General features: G+C 51.3%; 1 protein-coding gene across 1 annotated transcript in view; it reads left to right on the forward strand.

The window, feature by feature from the left end:
* The window catches only part of PDIA5 (protein disulfide isomerase family A member 5), an 88,597-nt gene that overhangs the window by 31,405 nt on the left and 38,595 nt on the right, over positions 1-18,597 (forward strand). Inside the window, exons 4-8 of the mRNA XM_058555926.1 lie at positions 2,210-2,293; positions 2,543-2,588; positions 6,561-6,653; positions 9,487-9,547; positions 14,499-14,566. Coding sequence (XP_058411909.1) covers positions 2,210-2,293; positions 2,543-2,588; positions 6,561-6,653; positions 9,487-9,547; positions 14,499-14,566 — 352 coding nt within the window. The remainder of the gene's footprint in view (positions 1-2,209; positions 2,294-2,542; positions 2,589-6,560; positions 6,654-9,486; positions 9,548-14,498; positions 14,567-18,597) is intronic.

An 18,597-nucleotide genomic window follows, 5' to 3' on the forward strand; every position in this document is an offset into this window, starting at 1 on the left:
ATCTAAGCAGTCATGCAGATGCAGCAGTGTGAGTAGGCCCTGCAGGCTTCCCTGCTGGATGCCAGAAGGGGTTGGGGGAGGCCCGCAGGCATCTGAGACTTGGTTCCTGCCCTGGCCACTTGTTTGTTGTTGTAGTTGGGTGGACGGTAGGTGGTCACAGACGCAGCTGTGTGCAGCAGAACAAAGTCGGACGAGAAAAGTGCCAAATGAGTGGTTGTGAACATCCCAAGTCAAGCCCTCTCTCCTGGGAAATTAACTCAGGCAGGAAAGGGCACCCCAGACTCAGTTGTTCTCAAACAGACGTGCTGCCTGTCAGCGTGGTTTCACCACAGAGCCCCTGCGGGACAGGGCACACCCAAACCCTAATAGCTGTTGGCGGTGGAGGCGGGTATGGCATCCCCACAGGGGTTTAGGGTCAGCGTTTCCAGCTACCCACGGCCATGGGCTGCCTTTCCAGGGGCCTTCTGAGGTAGACTTGGCCCTTCTGGATCTCTTCCCCACCAGGCTTGTCCCTTTCCTCTAGCCTCTCCCTGTCTTAAGGATACTGGTTGCTTAGGGGAGCAGCCATTGCAGTGTCATTAGCCTGTCCTTTCTGAATTCGTCATGCATTTCCTGAGTCCCTGCTGTTGGCAGCTCGGGCTAGAAGCTGCAGTGGCCGCAGTGATGGCTACAACAGGTAGGACTAAATAGGGAGGGAAAGCCCTGGGTGGGGGTGGGGGGCTGGCCCTGGGAGTGCGTGACACTCCCCCCTCTGACCCACACACACCTCTCCAGGAAGACCTGCTTCTTGAATTGCAAATCCTATATTTACACTTAAAATGAGATCCCACAGTTTTGCTTGTCCTTTGATGAGTGCTGCCTTTAGAACTGAGCTCAATGGATTCATTAGTCCATCTGTTCTGGGGCTGGTGCATAGCTGTGTGAAGCTGATAGCTAGAGAAGGTGGTGAGGTATGTAAACAGGGGGAGATGAGGGACTTCCCTCAGTGGCTGTCTTACCTGGCAGAACAAAGTTTCTCATGCGGTGTAGTCAGCAGGGGCCACTGGGGGTTGGGTAGCCAAGAAACCCTCACTGAGTCCATTCAGATCTGGAGAGAGGGCCCTGAAGTAAGAAGCAGGGCCCTGTGTGGGTGGGTAGCGGACCACCTTTGGCTGGTTGTTGGGCAGACTTGGCTGAGTGTGGGGAGGTCGTGGGGAGCTGTGAGAGCAGGTAAGGTCTCTGAGGTGCTGGTGGAGGGCACAGGGAAAGCCAGACCTCTTGGAGGTGGCGGAGGAGGAAGAGCCGGTGCAGCTGGGGGCATGCCTCAGAATCTCCTGGAAGCCTCCTTAAAACACAGTTGCGCCAGTACCCCCAGAGCTTTGATTCAGTAGCACTGGGATGGGGCTAGGAATTTGCATTTCTAACAGCTTCCCAGGTGATGCTGATGCTCTGGTCCAGAGATGACATTTTGAGAACCATTGGTCTAACAGGAGGGAAACCAAGATTAGATGAGTTCACGCATGAACACTTTGTAAGCGGTGAATGGCAGCCGACAGACAGTTTTTCTTAGAAGAATTTCCAAGTGCAAGAGTGTGATGTTGCCGTCACTAGCACTTCATGGAAGCTTTCCAACCATCTCCTTTCTCCTTTAGGCTTTCGTCAATATCTGGTCAGATTTCATAACTTCCTCAACGTAGTAGCACATTTTCCTCTTACCCTGGCCAGATGGGCTAGAGCAGGTGGCATATGGCACACAGTAGAGCTCTAAAAGCAAAAACTTGCTTGAGCCCGAGGCAGAGATTCTGAAGTAGTGATCTGGGCAGGGCCAGGAAGTCACTGTTTCTTTATACATCCCCAGGTGATTCTAAAGAACAGTCAGGCTTTGGGGCCACTGATTGATGCTGTGACTTTATGTTTCTTCTTAGAATGGGCTGTCCACCCCGTATACTTCTGGGGCACTTCCTTTGTTCAGACCTCTCTGTGTTGCCCCTTACCTTTAGCGATACACCCTCCCTGTCTGCTTGTCCCCGTCTTTCTGGACCAGCCTGTATGCTGTTGGTTCCTCTCCTTCCTCCAGTTCTCTGAGAACCCATCTATAGTGAGGTCCTCACTTGCTGTTGAGAATTCCAAGTTACCTGGCGTATTCTTAAGCCACCAGCAGATTGTGCTCTGTCAACACCTTTGTGAGGACTTCAGGTAACAAATGGTTCCCGACATTTGTGTCTTTCAGTGATGCAGAGAGTAGAAAATTGTGCAAGAAGATGAAAGTTGACCTGAGCCCGAAGGACAAAATGGTCGAGTTATTCCATTACCAGTAAGTACACGTGGGCATTTCCTGTTTCTAAGTAAGTGCTGAAAGCTTTCATTGGTATTTTCAGTGAACAGGAGTTTTTAGTTAGATTAATTTTATTGCAGAATGATTTTTTTTCTGTTTACAATTATTTCGTACAAAATCCTGAGCTGTGTTCGATAGCTGAATCTTATTAAGACACTGCAGGAAACCAAAGGAGTGTATCTTCACAACCACTCCTAAAGTTAACACCTCTTTCTCCTCATTTGACAGGGATGGTGCATTTCATACTGAATATGACCGAGCTGTGACATTTAAGGTAAATTTACCTCCCTCATTCTCAGCAGAGGTGGAGTCTGAATGGACGCCACCAGTCTGGCAGGTTCTCTCTGAGAGAACGAAGGGCAGATTGCACAAACAGCTCTTCTGAATGACCTGAGGGATTCTTACCTCTAGAGCGTGTGTCAGCAGAATATCCAGAAAAGTTTGTAACTGTTAACACAGTGGGGACGACCGGCCTTGTGGATGGTTTGTGAATCTGTCGGCAGTTGTCCCGTGAGGTGTGCGACATCGCGCCTCTCCCCTCCAAAGGCCTGGGTATCCCTTTGCTCTGGCTTCAAGACCTCCCTTGTCTCTGTGGTCGTGTCCATAGGGGCCGCCCACAGGCTGGAGGTGACTTACTGTGCCCAGGTCACCGCAGTGCGCAAGCACGGGCAGGTCGGCACCTTTGAGCTGATACGGCTTCTTCCAGATGAGATGCCAATGTCACTGAGATGTTTGCTGCTACAAATCCAATTTAGGAGTAGAAGGAAAAGCATCACTGGAAACCCACGTGGAGATCCTGTGACCTGCAGCTGCTGTCTTGTTGTCACAAAGCAGCTGCCCTGCCCTGAGTCCATCTAGTGCCCTCGGGTTCTCCTCCTTCAGCACACACATGCCCTTCCTCACACATCTTCTGCCTCTGGCCCAGGCAGCGGGCCCGTGCCCTGGCTGGGGCCATGTGTTTCTTCTGTTCCCATCATATGCTGGACTCACTCTCTGACTCTCCTGCTTCTCAGACTGGGGTGGACCCTGAGCTCCGCTCTCTGTCTCTCTCTCTCCATCTGTGTCTCCTTCCATTCTTTCCCATCTCTCCGTCTGTCTGTGCCCCTGTCCCACTGCCTCTCTCCCCTCATCTCCCTGGTCATTTCTTATTTATCCACCAACACTTGTTCTTTTTTAAGTTGCTACAGCTTTTACCTTATGCAGACTCAGCTGATTACTCATCATCTTAACACCCACTTAGACACTTAGAGAAAATTCTACCAATTAGAGTTGCTTAACCCGTCTTATTCTATGTTAAGACGTCAACTGTAGTTCTTGGTGAGAACATGTGCTCCCCAGGAACACGGTTTAGCTGAGTGGGGTGGGGAGGTGCTGATGCAGTGGTGGAAAGAAAGGGCGGGGGCTTTTTGTTTTGGTTTGGGAGGTGTTCAGTTTTTATTTAGCCGGTCCTCTGAGGAGCCTGTGCTGGGACCATGGAGCAGGACTAGCAGCTGCTCAGAACTGTAGTAGCAAGGCGCAAGGAGCCCAGGTGCTCTGAGCTTACCTTGTAGGGGGAGGCCGAGTCCTGGCCTTGTCCACCGCCTTCAAAAGACCAGGTGTGTGGGGTCTGCTCGCTCTCCTCCTTCCTGTGATTTCTGCTTCAGCAAGGTGGAGAAGTAGGCTGAGCATTGTACAGAGCCAGAGTCTTTAGCGCAGAGAGAGCATCTTTGGTCCCGGGTTCCCAAAGCCCACCAGGCCTTCAGGGACTGCAGTGGAGTTCTCCAGGGCAGGGGGAATTGGCACAGTGTTCCCATGACTGCCAGAGAGCTTCTGCTTTTCAGCAGGAGCAGCCAAGACCAGAGGCCTCCTTGGTCACAGATTAGTTTTCCTCTCGGGGTTTCTCCTGGGCCTCTACCTCCAGAGAGATGGAGGAGCCCCTAGCGGGGCGGGCACATGGTCTCAGGCTCATGCTCTGGCTATTGTTGCTGTCATCCTGTACGGTTCAGCAGGGGCCTGGTCACGGGGACTGTGCCGTGGCCCCTGGAGAGGCCACAGGCCAGATAAATGAGGGTAAAGAGCAGGAAACTCAAAGAGGGGAACTTCCTGTGTAGGAGGCCTTTTGCTTATCAGCAGTCTGTCCAGCAGAATCCTTATGTGTAAAGTGGTGAGGACCAGAGGTGCCGGGAAGCCGGAACTCAGACGGCCCTCTGATACCTGCTCCCAAGGCCCTGGAGCTGTGAGTGTGGTTCTGCAGCCATGAAGACATCCTGAAGACCCAGGGGCAGATGGGGGCCATTTCCCTGGGGTTCAGAGCACCCAGAATAGACAGCTTGGGGGGGTCCCAGGTGCTTTTTCCTGCAGACTTTCCTACCTGAGATCTTGTCAGTTAGACCAATTTGGAGAGAACCTTTGGATGGGAATATTAAAGAAGAATCTCCGCCTGAAAAGCCAAAGATTGGTAGTATGAATGTTCGAATTGGTACATTAAAAGAGGCGACTTCTTTCGTTTTTCCATCCACGTGCGTCTTTTCTCCTTGATGCTGAGGCTGGGGTGAGTGGGGGGATTGGGAGGCTGTGCTAACCCTTTAACTCTGCTCATGCTGGTGTGGGACAGGAGCCCCCCCAGAGCAGTGGTTCCTATCCATTTTGGGTTCCTTAATCCCACTGAGAATCTCCTGAAAGCCATGGACCTTCTCCGTGGAAACAGTGCCTGTGCATACATTAAAGTAAATGTTTTCCCTGAGTCTGGGGTTTCACAGACTCCCGAAGTCCACAGTGTACCCTTGATTGAGAACCCCCATAGCAGGTATTTCTGGAATAGCAGCAGGTGGGCACCTATAAACATCTTTCTCACGTGGCCCAGGTAGGCAGGTGCCTCTGCACCACTGGGTGAGTACGGGTTACAGGAAGGTCCTGCTGCTTCCATTTTGGCTTATGTTGTCACAGTGAAGCTTTGATGAGGGACTGAGAAAAGATGGATCTGCCCTTGCCCTGGTTGGAACAGCCCTTCTTTTGCCAGGAGGCATTTCACAGCTCCATTTGGACAGACATTACCTGAATGAAATCCTACAAAGTCTTGGCTGTCGTCCATTCTCCCGTAGTAGCTCTTTCTAAATAGGAGTTTCTAGAAATAATAAGCCTCACTGAGGTCCTCTGTGTGTGACCAGTGGGTGGGCTGAATGCACAGGTGAGAAAGGGGGTGTTTCCCTTTCTCACCTCAGACCTCCCCGGCCCCCCACCAGACACACTCGGTTCGTCATCTGCTCACTGGAGCTCCATCAAAGGGGCAAGAAGTAACAGAATCGTGCATCAGATGGAGGACGCTGAGGCCAGCATCTCCCCTTCAGAGCTGAAGGGATGGAGGCTTGGCTGGTTCCTGGGTACCCATTCCTGGCTCTCACAGACTTTGAGCACCATTTCTCAGAGTGACTGTTTGAGAGGAAAGGGAATGCCTCTTCTATCCTGAGCCAGTGACATGTGGCAGGTGGGGAGGGGAGCAGAGGGACATGCTCCCTGTTCCCTGTCCCATGTGTGTCTTCCCCAAAGGGAGCAGAGATTTGAGTCAATTGTCCACATGACAAAGGCTAGTTTAGTTAAGCCCTTTATCCTGAAGGTCTTGGTCAGATTTTCATCCTGGGCCGTCTGGAAGGGGGCTCTTCAAGGAGAGAAGACAGCAACCATGCGGCCACAGAGATGAGCACCCTGCCCAGGGCTTTCCAGCCTGAGCCCCACAGAGGGTGATCAGGATTTAACACACTTCCAAATCAGTGTAGGTCATGAGATATCAAGCAGGTTACGAGTAGGTATGATTACCTGCTTATGCGATGGACAGTTTTAGTGGCTGCGTGAATGTGGAAGTATCTGGACAGGACTGGAGGCCTTTATTCAGATTGATCAGAGACTCCCTGGAGGAGCTGAGACTTAGAGAAGCACGAGTGTCTCTGGTTTGAATGAGCTAGCTAATTGTCTCACATTTCCTCTTTGTTGTGCTGAAGAAGCATAGTAGGTATGGATCAGCTGACCCAAGTAAGGTGTTGTGTGGCTGAAAAATCCTCGTGGGGTTCGGGGGGGTGCATTTTTAGTGCCCTTAGCAGTGCTGTCAGTGGGCGGTGGGGTGGCACACCCCAAGCGTTGGCCCATGTGCCACGTGCAGTCCCATCTCGGGCACCGGGGTCTCCAGGCAGGGTAACAGGGCAGGTTCCCGATTCCCCCACCTCCCTCTTTTCCTGGCTAAAATGAATCTTCCCTTCTCTCTTCTTTTCCTCAGTCCATAGTGGCCTTTCTGAAGGATCCAAAAGGGCCCCCACTGTGGGAGGAAGATCCTGGAGCCAAAGATGTTGTTCACATTGACAGTGAAAAGGTAATTTATTCCCCATCAATTCTGATGGACATGGGAAGCTTCCCAGAACCAGAGGCTCGTGAGGAGAGATGCCCAAGGAACTAGAAATGGGAGTGTCTGGGACCAGTCCTGCTCTCTTCCAGGGGAGCTGGGCCAGGCCCTGAAATTTGAGTCTCCTTCCAGCTCCTTGATGGAACCAGCAGGAGATCACAGGCTGGCTGCCTGAGAGCTTCCTTTGTTCTTCACCGCCTTACTTAATGTATTTTAACATGTTCAGATTTTCCTGATAGGAATATTGATTTAAATGTCCTCTCCTTATTATGTAATCGGGTTGTTGCTGGGGTTGGCTTTCTGTTTTTTTTCAAATGGGTTTTGATTTTTGGCCTTTTTTTAAGAATAATCTGAGAGGTTTGGGTTGGATTTCCAGAGACTGGGGTCAGGACTCTACAATTCTGAGTCGTTGTGTAATTTTGAACAAATTATACAAATTATGTACCCTCTTCAGCGTTGATTTCTAGATTTAGCTGGGCTGGGGTGTGGAAGGGTGGTTCTGATTTACAGTCTCCGTACAACCCTGACCCTCCTTCTTTCGAAGCCTGCCCTCCCAGACCTGAATGTGCATCTTTATCCATGTGTACCTGTGTGTGTGTCATGCACGCATGTGTGCCTTGCTTGCTTGCCTCTGCCTTCACAAAAGGATGGGCAAGAACTTCTCTGTTACATTTCTAGTGATCTGGGAGGCAAGCGGTGCTTTCTTGTGGATGGAGGGAGAATGATTGTTCTTATCTTGATAACATAAAGTGTACCTTTTATCTTCCTCTGCCTCCTCTCCCTTTTCCTTTAAAATTATTGACTCTTGATGTTTGTTAGCCCAAAAGAAAATGATGCCATTTGTACTTCTGGGGGGATCCTGTGTGATCATGGTGGGCCAACCAAGAGGGTCTCTAGTGATTTGAATTAAGAGACTGGGCATCAACATTTCTCTGGCATAGAAAGTGCCAGTATCATCAGCTAGAAGACAAAGCCTTTTTAAAAAGCTTGTTGGGGGCAAGGGAAGAGGACCAAGTGTCAGGAGGTGGTGGCACTTGTGCCTATAGCTATGAAAAAATCAACAGCATAACTGGTTGTTGCTCCTGGGTAGATTTTGTGATAATATATGTTTTTAGCCTCTCTGGAAGGTGATTGTCTGCTGCTTCTCTCCCACAAGTTTGAATTGCCAATTCATATTTGTAAGCTTAGAATTCCACCCTTACTGAAGGTAATTAAGCATCCTTGAATGTAATATAATATTTGTTACTACTCAGGGTATGAAATCAAATTGCTAAAGGCTCAGTAAAACCTTTTCTTCTCGGATCTTTTTGCCAGGATTTCTCCAGAGAGTCCAGAAGATCATTTTCAAAGTGTTTGCATCCTCCACCCTAGTCAGGGTCAAAGATCTTGGTTACTAATTCTTCCTTAACCCTCTAGTTATGTAAAAGCAAGAGTAAACATTTTCAGAAGTTATAAAATGTTTTAAATTCCCACAAAAATATTTTAATCTTTTTTATCTAACTGAAAATTATAAATAATACATATTCGTTGTTGAAAATTTAGAAAGTACAGCTGAAGCATAAAAGAAAAAAAAAGTTACCCCATCCTTTCCCGTTGAGAGATGCTCACTGCTGGTATTTTTTGCAGCCTCCCAGGCTTCCAGCATAATGCAGACATAAATATTTTTACTCAAAAGTGTCATTACATTTTATATGCTCTTTTGTAACTTGCTTTCTCCACCCGCTTAATGTAACACGCACGTCTTATTTGGAACATTAAATATTCCTCTTTATCGTCTTTAACGATGCAGTAGTGTTCCATTGTGCGGGATGGACCATCATCTGTTTACCTAATGCCTTGTTGCTGCCAGAAAGCTGCATTTTGAAATTTCCTCTTATTTTTCTTATTGTTCAAAAGAGAAAAGCCTCTAATTTTCTTCTGTGGAAACGGGTTAGAGGAGCTTATTTTAATCAAAATATAGTCCATCATGGCGCTTCTGCGCAGTCCTTGACAGGTGTGCTCTTTCCCGAACGTCGTTGCCTCTTGCTGGAGGAAAGGTCTCCTGTCCAGCTTTATGCAGAAGTCTCCCCCCCCCCCCCGTCAGCACTGTTGTGACCATTTGTCTTTGTACATTTATTGTATTTATTTAACGAATAATTATATATTGCCTAATAGTGTGCCAGGCACTGGTCCGAGGGTTTCACAAATACGTGTGATCCGTTTAGCTTGTAACTTTCTGGGGGGTGGGGGGCACGCCTCACCCTTATGCTTCTGTGTGCACAGTGGACTCCTGGGGACATGGATGGTTGGGCTGGGGCCGGGGGAAGAGATTAGCGGGTGTGGGTTAACCCCATGTCATGGTGGTGACAAGATCCCATCTGGCCAAGTCGGGCCTACGTGTAAACAGCAGCCCCACCACAACAAAACTGCTCTGTAGATCACTTGAAGAAGGGGGCGGCCTGGTCGACAGCCTCGTGGGACCCCGATAGCTCCTTGCAGTCTTCTTTGTTCAGGTGGAGCTGCAAGTAAGGCTGGTAGCCTGGTCCTGACTGCTTCATCCCACCAGGAGGCCTTGGGAAAGCCATTTGTCCCTCGGGGCCTCAGTTTCCGCATCTGTAATAAGCGAGGATGGTCTAGAATAGGTCGTCTGAGGTTCTTGCAGCTCCTGACAGGTGGTGACTCTGTACTGCATCCCTGCTCCCCAGGTCAGACCGTGGGGTTCTGCAGTGCTCGCCCCGCCCCTCCCACCACTGTGGGCCCTGTGGGGATGTCGCCTCCGTTACTGTGTTGTGTGTGACCTGCGTGTTCTCTGTTTGTGCCTCAGGACTTCAGACGGCTCCTGAAGAAGGAAGAGAAGCCGCTCTTGATGATGTTTTATGCCCCCTGTGAGTGACTTTTCTCCTTTGGGCCAGAGTTGGTTGTTCAGTCTCTTGGGGGGCAGCTGGGGGTTGCCGGGGCTGGGGAGGACTTGGAACTGGCCCCAGGTCTCTCACCTGGAACACCGAATCACATCACTCACCCCGTCTTTCCGTCTGCGCCTCTTTTCCTTCATCTTTGCCTTTTCGTCTGGCTCCTCCCCTCCTGCTGTCCATGTCAGTTTTTCTCTCACTAGAATGGGCATCATTCTGCCCTCTTCACCCCAAGCTCCACCCGGCAACAACATGGGTCTACTCTCCAGGGGCCTCCGCCTTCCCCCACTCCTCTGCCTCCTGTGGGCCTGAAGCCCCTGTCCTGCCAGCCGTGTAGCCGGTGGAGCCACACCTCGGCCTTGGCACATGCTCTGAGGTGTGGCTGCTGCTCACCATCCAGAGCCTGGCCGGCCTCTAAGGCAGCCGCTGGTCCAGCTCTGGCTCCCCCTCCCCTTGCTGGTGCCACTTGGAAGGAGTGGGGGATCAGGACCTGGGAGAAAGGGGCCCCATGCTTGAGTTCAGTGTCTGTATGAGGCAAGAGACCATGGGAAGAGCAGGAGGATCATTGAGATGACAAGCAGGGACCTGGGTTCTGATTCCAGCTGTGCCACCAGTGAGGTGGGTGACCTTGTCAAGTGCTTCAATTCTCTGTGCCTCCCTTTCCATGTCTGTAAGAGAAGGGGGTTGGATCAGAGCAGTGGCTTTCAAACTTTTTGACTGCATTTCACAGTATTAAAAATATTTTACATTGCAACCCAGTACTATAAGTGTATGTAAATTGTATGTAAATAAGCTGAAACAGGACTTTTGCAAAACCATACTTACCCTTACTGCCTGCCACCCACTTTACCAGCTCTGGTGCACATGGTTCTTTTCCTTTCTATTCTGTTTTATTTGAAAGTTATTGGTTTTCCCTACTACTTTATAACCCTGTAATAAAGGGTCAGCGAACTATGTCCCATGGGCTGGCCACCTTTTTTGTAAATTAATTTTTGTTGGGACACAGCCACATCCATTCATTTATATGTTGTCTGGTTGCTCTCAAGCTACAGCAGCAGGGTTGAGTAGTTGACAGTGTGTCCTGCAGAGCCTCAGATATCCACTGTCTGAGCCACCCCTGCAGGCTCATGGGTCCCGACCCACAGATTGAAAAACCCTGGATTAGAGCCTGTGGAAGGCCCTTAAAGCTGTGACTCTGTGAACAGCAGATGCCCCTCAGGAAGCCAGAGCCTAGAGGCTGGGGAGAGAGGGGCTGCGTACGGTGGGAGGTGGGTGTGCCCAGGCGTGTCTGTGGCTCTGGTGGGTGCCATAGGCTGTGGCACCAGGGTTCTGTTTACTCTGGAAAGCCCACCTCTGTTCCTCCTCCCTGAGAAGTTGTTTGACCAAAGGCCCCTCCCATCCCCACCCTGGTGACCATGCCTCCCCAGCTGGATGCCCTTCTGTGGGGTTCTGGTGGTTCTGCCTGACTTGGGCCTGTGGCTTGTTCACCAGGACAACAGCTTCTCTTCAGCCCATGTTGATTGCTAGGTGTCCTCCCACCCGAACTCCCCCAGACACCTTGCTGGCCCCAGAGTGTGCCTGCCTGGGGAAGGAAGCCCTGGTGTCGTACTTCCTGGTAGATCGGGCTCTGCCCAGAGTGGTCTGCACCTTAACCCTGGACCATTCTGTTACTGATGCTCACTGGTTGGTTTTACCCTTTTTGTTTCTCTTTAGAGGGATCTTATTAATTGCCCAGCTGCAAATTTCGGGAATTGTCCTACCTACACAGCCCCGTGAGACAGGCCTCCTTCGGTTTATCTCAGAACCCTTCAGGACTCAACACATTGGTTAAATGAGACCAAAGCAGAGTGTGTGCCAGTGTACAGTACATGTCACAGGCAGGATCATGGCATAACCGTGCGGGTTTCAGTGTGATGACGCTACTTGATTACTTACCCAGAGTGGTTCACCAGCAGTTTGCCCCTGAATGTGTGTGCCACTGCCCCTCACGCCCCAGGCTGCCTGGCAGCGTGCCATCCCACTCATCAGAGCAGACAGAGATGCGAGCATAGTTATTATCTTTATGTAATAGAAAGCTGGGGTGGGAGAAGTTAGGTTCCATGGAGGTGTCACAGAGAGGTTAGTAGTGAGGGAGGGAGGGAGAAAACTTGGAGCTGTTCCCTTCAAACTTGTGGTGGAAGGGCCGGATTGGATGGCCGTTCGGGTCCCAGGTAACCCCAGGATTCTTTTGTTATTGTTGTTTTTAATGAAACAAACTTGTGCTTTTATTATACTAGTGTCATCAAGCCTTCATGGCCTCATAATTCAGCTTACTCCTGGGAAACACACCAGTTCCCTAACTGGGAAGTCTTTTAGGACTCTTTGATCATGTTTGGGGGTGAATTAAGCCAAAGGCAGTGGGAGCCTTTAGTTGTGACAAGGAATCTGGGTCCCCAGGACCTACTGTTTATTCAGTAAAAGTTTGTTGACTGAATTAATGAGAAAATAAAAGGGCTGACTGCTCTAACTTTGGGGAGGTTGAGAGAGGGAATTAGTCTTATCTTTTCCCCTGCCTCCCAGTCTAATCAGTTACAAAATAAACTCAGATACGGATCCCAGTGCCAGCGCTGTTCCTGGTCAAGTTCGGTTGGGAACTGGCATGGCCCATGGCTTCCTGTTACTCTTCCATCACCTCCTGCCCGCAATAACATCTTCACCCAGCACTGCTGGCCTCCGCCCATGGGGACAGCTGGGCGACTTACCACTTGTTTGGGGAGCATGGGGCATAATCTTGCTCCAGACAGGCAGAACTGAGAGAGAGAGGCCACACTTGTGGGGACAGGTCATAAATTAAGCTCCTGCCTGATGAGTGTGGCCCAGTGGGTGTCGGACTCCACCATCTCATCAAATCACTGAGTAAAGAGTGGGTGAAGGGCTGCAAGTGCGCCCCCTTTGTTTTCCTTCCTGGGCAGTGGAGTGACATCCTCTGTTCCCTGTAGTAGTGTTTCCCCACCATGGACCGGCAGGCAGACTCTTAGGCCTTGTGTTGGCTGAGCCTCCCCTGCGGGGTGCCTGGCTCTGCCTGCCCTCCCAGGTGTTGGCTCTGACCCTCAGCCTGTAGGGCAGGTGCTGTCTCCACTTCACAGATGGGAAAACTGAGGCTCAGACCACTTGTGTCACTAGCCCAGGGTCACACAGGCAGCAAATGGTCAAGGGGAGATGCAGATCTGGGTCTTGTTCTCCCCAGAGCAGAGCTCCTTCCTCTGCCGTGTGGCCTCCTGTTGTCCCTACTGTGTGGCATCCACCTGATGGAGCACGGGCATCCAGTGGAGTTGGCATTGTTGTCCCTGTTTCCATTCTCCTCTCTGTGAATCCCCACAATGGGAATAAAGTCCTCTGACAAGTGTCATGTTCCTTCCTTCACAACACTTGTGGGGTCTGTGCTGTGGTGGCAGCTACTGGGGAGAGGCGCATCTTGTCTTCTGAGGGCAGATGCTGTGGGATCGTGCTGCAGGCTGACCTTGCAACATCTCCTACTCTCCTGAGTCCCCCTGAGTCTGAGCCTGAACTGATGGCATGAACTTAAGCCTATGCTTAATATGCTGGTGTGCGTGTGCATCCATCTCTCTGCCAGGCAGGAATGTTGGGGAGGGGGCCATGGGCATTTTGAGAGTTGCATGTCAAAATATCCTACATCGCATCTTGTCCAGTGGACTTGGTGCTGGGGAGGTTCCGATGGTCCCGGGGGAGTTTTGACCTGCTGACAGTTCTCCAGTCTATATCTGGCTCGATGGGTGAGAGCACCTCTCTGTTCTGTATCACTCTGCCCACGGCCTGCCAAGGCGTTAGCTGCACATGGATTAGAGCTTGTCAGCCTGCTGCCGCCTGGCCCTGTCCCCGCTGTGCTGTGTTAAGATGAGATCCAACCTGACATGGAATTCCAGGCAGTTCTGGTGTCTTCGGCCTTCAGATGCATCTCAAAGCCTGTTTTGCAGCCTAGCGGCTGTCAGAAAGAATAACAGCCTGGCGTGTCAGAATTCCTCGCGTCTGAGGAAAGTGGCAGTCGTGTCCTACAGAGTCACTGCTGATATGTGGCCTGCTCTGGTTGAAGGGAAGGGGTGGGTTGAAATCAAGGTCACTCTGAAGTAGTAGTGGATTTTGGGGGCCTGCCTGTCTTGATCCTGAGTCCCTCAAGCTCTCACTTGAGCCAAAGACATCACAGAATCCTCTGACATCAGAGCTAGAAGGGACCTGAAGTTGTTGGTCCGGTGCCCCTCATTTGCCTGAAGGAGCAGCAGCCCAGAGAGAGGAGGTGACCTGTCCGGGGCCATCCAGCAAGTCGAGGAAAGATGAGAACTCAAGTGTTCAATCCTGGCCCGGTGCTCTTCCCGCGGGGCCAGAGCCAGCACCTTTCATGCCCAGCCTGCCTCCAGTCACTGTGTAATTGTTGTTGTAAATGGAGTAAAAAGGGCAGGAAAATCCGGAAGTCATTGCGTTTGTAGTTGTACGTTTTCTTTATGGCATTTGATTCAGGTTCATTTGCAGCCCTAACTGGGCAGTGAGGGGAGGCTTTTAGCTGTGCGTGAAGGGGGTGCTTTCCTGGCACGTATTCTGGTTCCTGAATTCATATTGAACTCATCATCGGCTCTAAAGTATTCAGCGCTTTGCCCTTCTCCAGCTGTGTCCCATTTGCTTCATCAGCCACACATTTATTGAGTGACTGTGAGCTGTGTCGTTTTTCATACTGTGGAGATTGTAAGCTCTGTGGGGCCAGGGCCTCTGCATCCTGTTCCTGTGTGTTTCCAGAGTCTGGGGCAGTCCTGTGCCTCTGGAGGCTGGATAAGTCTTTGTTGGTAGAACAACAGGTTGGCCTGAGGGACGGGAAGAGGGAATACAGAGCCCGGCACACACTCTAACCGAGTTTGGTTTTTCTCCTGCCTGTGACCAGGGTGCAGCATGTGCAAGAGGATAATGCCGCATTTCCAGAAGGCTGCGACCCAGCTGCGAGGCCACTCCGTAAGTGGGGCCCAATGGGCCATAGGGGTTCGCTGGCCCTCGGACTTCTCTCGCTCACCTGGGGAGACAGCGGAGGAGGGGTGCAGGGTCGGGGGGGACAGGGCAGGTTTTGAAATCACAAGGAGGACTTACCCTGCTGCTGCTGACCTGCCGCCCCGGGGAATGTGGACAGAGACCAGCCCCCAGTGAGTGTTGAGAACTCCGCAGCGTTGCTGGGACCAGGAGAATCTGGCACCTGTCAGAGGCTAGTGATGAAATAGCCAGGAAACCAGCAAGAAGCACATGTGGTGTTGCTGGGAGACCAGGCTGACAGCCGACCGTCAGGGGTCCAGAATTCCTGGGATTGCGCTCCAAAGTGTGCTGAGGCTCCCAAAGCCGGGGACAGTGGCAGAGAAAGGGGCACAGTGACAGCAGTGGTGGGCCCGAAGCACAAGCATGTTCATGAGGCATGTTCACGAGGCAGTCTCCTGCCCAGGCTTGCCAGGGTCCTGTGGTTCCTGTGGGGCGGGAAGAATGGTGGAGACCACGGCAGAACGAGGCAGTCCAGAGCGGGCAGTGGGGACCTGAGCAGGAAGGTGTTCTCTGAGGGAGAGTGTGCAGGGGTGACAAGGTAGTCTCAGGGATGCCTACCTTTAGGGACAGGAGGGGGAAGAGGAGCCACTGAGGAAACGGGCCTTCAGAGAAGTAGGAGCAAGCGGGATGGTCAGCGAGGGAGGAGGGAAGGCCAGGGTGGTCAGACCTCCCCCAGGTCGGAGCCCACTCACTGGTGGTCCTGGCCACCTCTGTGTTTCTCCCACCCTGTCAGGTTTGTCTCTTCTGTGCCACGTCTGTCCATTTTTGCGCTTACCCTGAGCCACGGAGGTTTTGGCTTTTTTTGTTTGGTTGGATTTTGGTTGTTTTTGTTGTTGTTTTTCAGTGGCAACAGAAAAATAACAGCTAGGTCCTCTAGAGAACGTGGAAAAATCCCGACACCTTTCATGAAAGGTAATCTGGAGGAGCCATCTCAGTGGGGCTGGCCAAAGTCCCATTGAGGGAGTTTCTGAGGTCTTAAAACTGCATCATGATCTTTATGGATCCAGTTCAGTTGCTGATTAGTTCAAAGTCAATTTAAAAAGTTTAAATGGCCGCACCTGGGCGTGGTGACAGCCCTGCTGGGTGGCCACAAGACTGGCTTGCAAAGAACCAGTGCTTTCTCTTTTGACCTCATTCTGGTGGGACACCAAGGTCCTGCCTGTCTCTCACTGATGAATTTTTAGCAACTTGCCTGGAGACGTTTGGCCTTGGGGCACACACACATCACTCTGGGAAGGTTCCACTTTGCATTTTGGGGCCTCAGTAGGTACCGTATTTTAAGATTATTTCGCCTGGAGAAGAGACTTAATTACCCACAGTGTTCTCCCTACCTGCACCCGCATGCACTTAGAAAACTGCTCAGCTCAACTTCCGAACTGTGTGGTGCCGTGAAAGGTAAACAGCTCCAGCCCCAATCGGATCATGAGTTACCCTGGCCTGCCCCATCAAAGCAGGCAAGGGCTTGGTGCTAGTCTCGTGCACCTTCTGGAAGATTCTCAGCAAATGCTGTATCCACCTGCCAAACTCAGTATTCCTCCAGGCCCTTCCCTTGCTCCCCGCAGAGCCTGTTCCTTCCAGGCACGGCCAGGTCTGCCCATCTTTGCTTTTGTTCTAGATCACTTTGTTCACCAGTTGATACTAATCATAATATGATTGTTTTAGTTTATTTTAAGCTCTATATTTACATTAAAAGTGATGTTCCCCTTTTTAAAGGAATTCAGAGCATCAGTTATTAAGGACAGAGACAAAGTGAGAAGGACGTTTGTGGGACGGGGACCTTTCCCCTTGGCCCTGGGCTCACACCACCAGGCTTTCGAAAGGTTAGCCCTGAAGATTACTTAGGATAAGGGTACCTGCTTCCTAAAAAGGAAAAAAACGGTTCCTGCTCCTCCTGCCTGGGCCCAGGTTGAGAAATGTAAAACCTGAGCCTGCTGGTTCCCTCAACAACGTTACAGAAGTGGCTGGGATTATCCGGGTACCTGGAGAGCCTGGCCGCTCAAGCCCAGCTTTGGCCAAGTGGTGGTCACCTCGGCCTGAGGCGTCTGTGTTATATGAGCGCCTCTGTTTCCTTGCTTCTGTATTTTCTTGCTTGGGGTTTGTTTTGTTCTGTTTTCCCGTAGTTTCTTAGGGAATCACCTTTTGAAAAATTGTCACTGTTTCCCAGCTCCATGAAGGGGGAAGGGTCCTGGCCATCGTGGACACCACCCACTGCAGGAGGCCTCTGGAGGCCAGGGCTCATGGTGCAGCCACAGCTGCCCAGAAACTGGGCGACCAGGGGCGTGGATTCCTCTCTGTCCTCACACACAGGGCGGAGATGGGCTGATAGTCCTCAGAAGTCAAAAGCTCACTCCCCCCTCACAGCTGAAATCCAGCCGATTAGCGCCTCCTGTCTCCTCTTCATCTCTGTTATCTTTGAGGCCCTTTAGGCTGGCCATGTCGGTGGCAAAGGTCAGCAATCTTCCTCCACTACAGAGTTCTTGGGAGGTGTCTAACCTGATGACGTCATTAAGACGGCAGCCAGGCCAGGTCAGGGATATGCAGCCTTTGCCGTTTTCCAAACTCAGATCTGCCTCTGTTTTGCTGTCACTGACGCCTGGTGACTCATCGGCGTCTGTCCCATCTACTCCTGCTAATTGACATCCTTGTCAGCAGCCGTTGCTGCTCCCCGTCTCGGAGCAGCCGTCAGAATGAGCCCATCCCCGTCTGCCTCCTCCTGCCAGCCTTGCCAGTTGTCAACATCCACACTGAGCCTGTGAGCTTTACCCAGTCTTTTGTTGACCTTGGCCGTGAAGGGCCATCTGGGTCTAAACACCATGAAATGGTGACAGGTTTGTGCAGATCAGACTGTGGCACTGGCTCTCAATAACCAGCTGGGAGATCTTGGACAAGTTCCTCAGTGGTGGAGCCTCCTTTTCCCCATCTGTAAAATGGGGGTGATAATGCCAACCCTGCCCACCTCACTGAGTTGTTGTGAAGAGGAAATGGTGTGGTGTGTGGAGACAGCTCTAAAACCTACAGACTCTTCACAGATACGATGATTGACCCCCCTCCTCCACTGCTCTGTACTTCCTCTTCCCCCCACTCACTAAATGGGGGTGCTCTCAGGGCTCTGCTTCCCCTCCTCTTTTCTTTCATGGGAGCATGGGCCTGGTGCTGTGCTCTCCTTGTCTCATTGTGGTCTGTCCCTCAGTATTTTTCCACATCCATAGCTTCAACAAAATGTAGCTCCATGGAGCTGGAGTCCTTTCCCTATGCTCCAGTACCGTGTGTCAGACTGCTTGCTTGACATCTCAGTCTGGATTTTTCTTCCCATGTCTAAAATGCAGGATGTCTAAAATAAAACTCAGTACATTTCCATCTGGCAGACACCACCTTTCCTTCATGCCTCTTCCCGAGTACCCCAGTCCTCTGCCACACACCCTGCTGCCAGGGCCTCATCTGACATCCCTCCCCTCCCTCCTCCGTCCTCTCCCTGCCCACTGTCCTAGTCAGGCCCTGGTCAGCCCACACAGGGTGGTCGCCAACGACTGCTGACTTGTCTCCACAGCCCACGACTTTCCTTTCACAGCCCAACTTTTATACCCTAAAAAATGCAGCTGGGAAATCCTCAATAGCTCGCCAGCACCTCCTGAATAAAGGGTTTTTAGGCATTAAAGCCTTTTCCAAAATGACCTCAGTGAACTTGCCCAGCCTTCTCTTTACTGCTCCCTCCTGTGTGTCCCTATAGTCCAGTTACACTGACACGTTGCCCATTTCTCAAGCCGCATCCTGCTTCGTATTGCCTCCATTTTCTCTTCCTGGAATGTCTATGGAAACCTTCCCTCCTTGGAGCACTGGCTCACGTGCCCGCTTGTGAAGCTTCCGCGATCGTTCCCGTCAGAACACAGGCTGCACACGAGGAAGAGCACGCCATGCTGACTGAACGTCCCCAAGCCCACATGGCTGTGTCACGCGTGTGG

This window comes from Diceros bicornis, chromosome 15 (assembly GCF_020826845.1).
Source record: "Diceros bicornis minor isolate mBicDic1 chromosome 15, mDicBic1.mat.cur, whole genome shotgun sequence".
NCBI classification, from domain to species: Eukaryota; Metazoa; Chordata; class Mammalia; order Perissodactyla; family Rhinocerotidae; genus Diceros; species Diceros bicornis.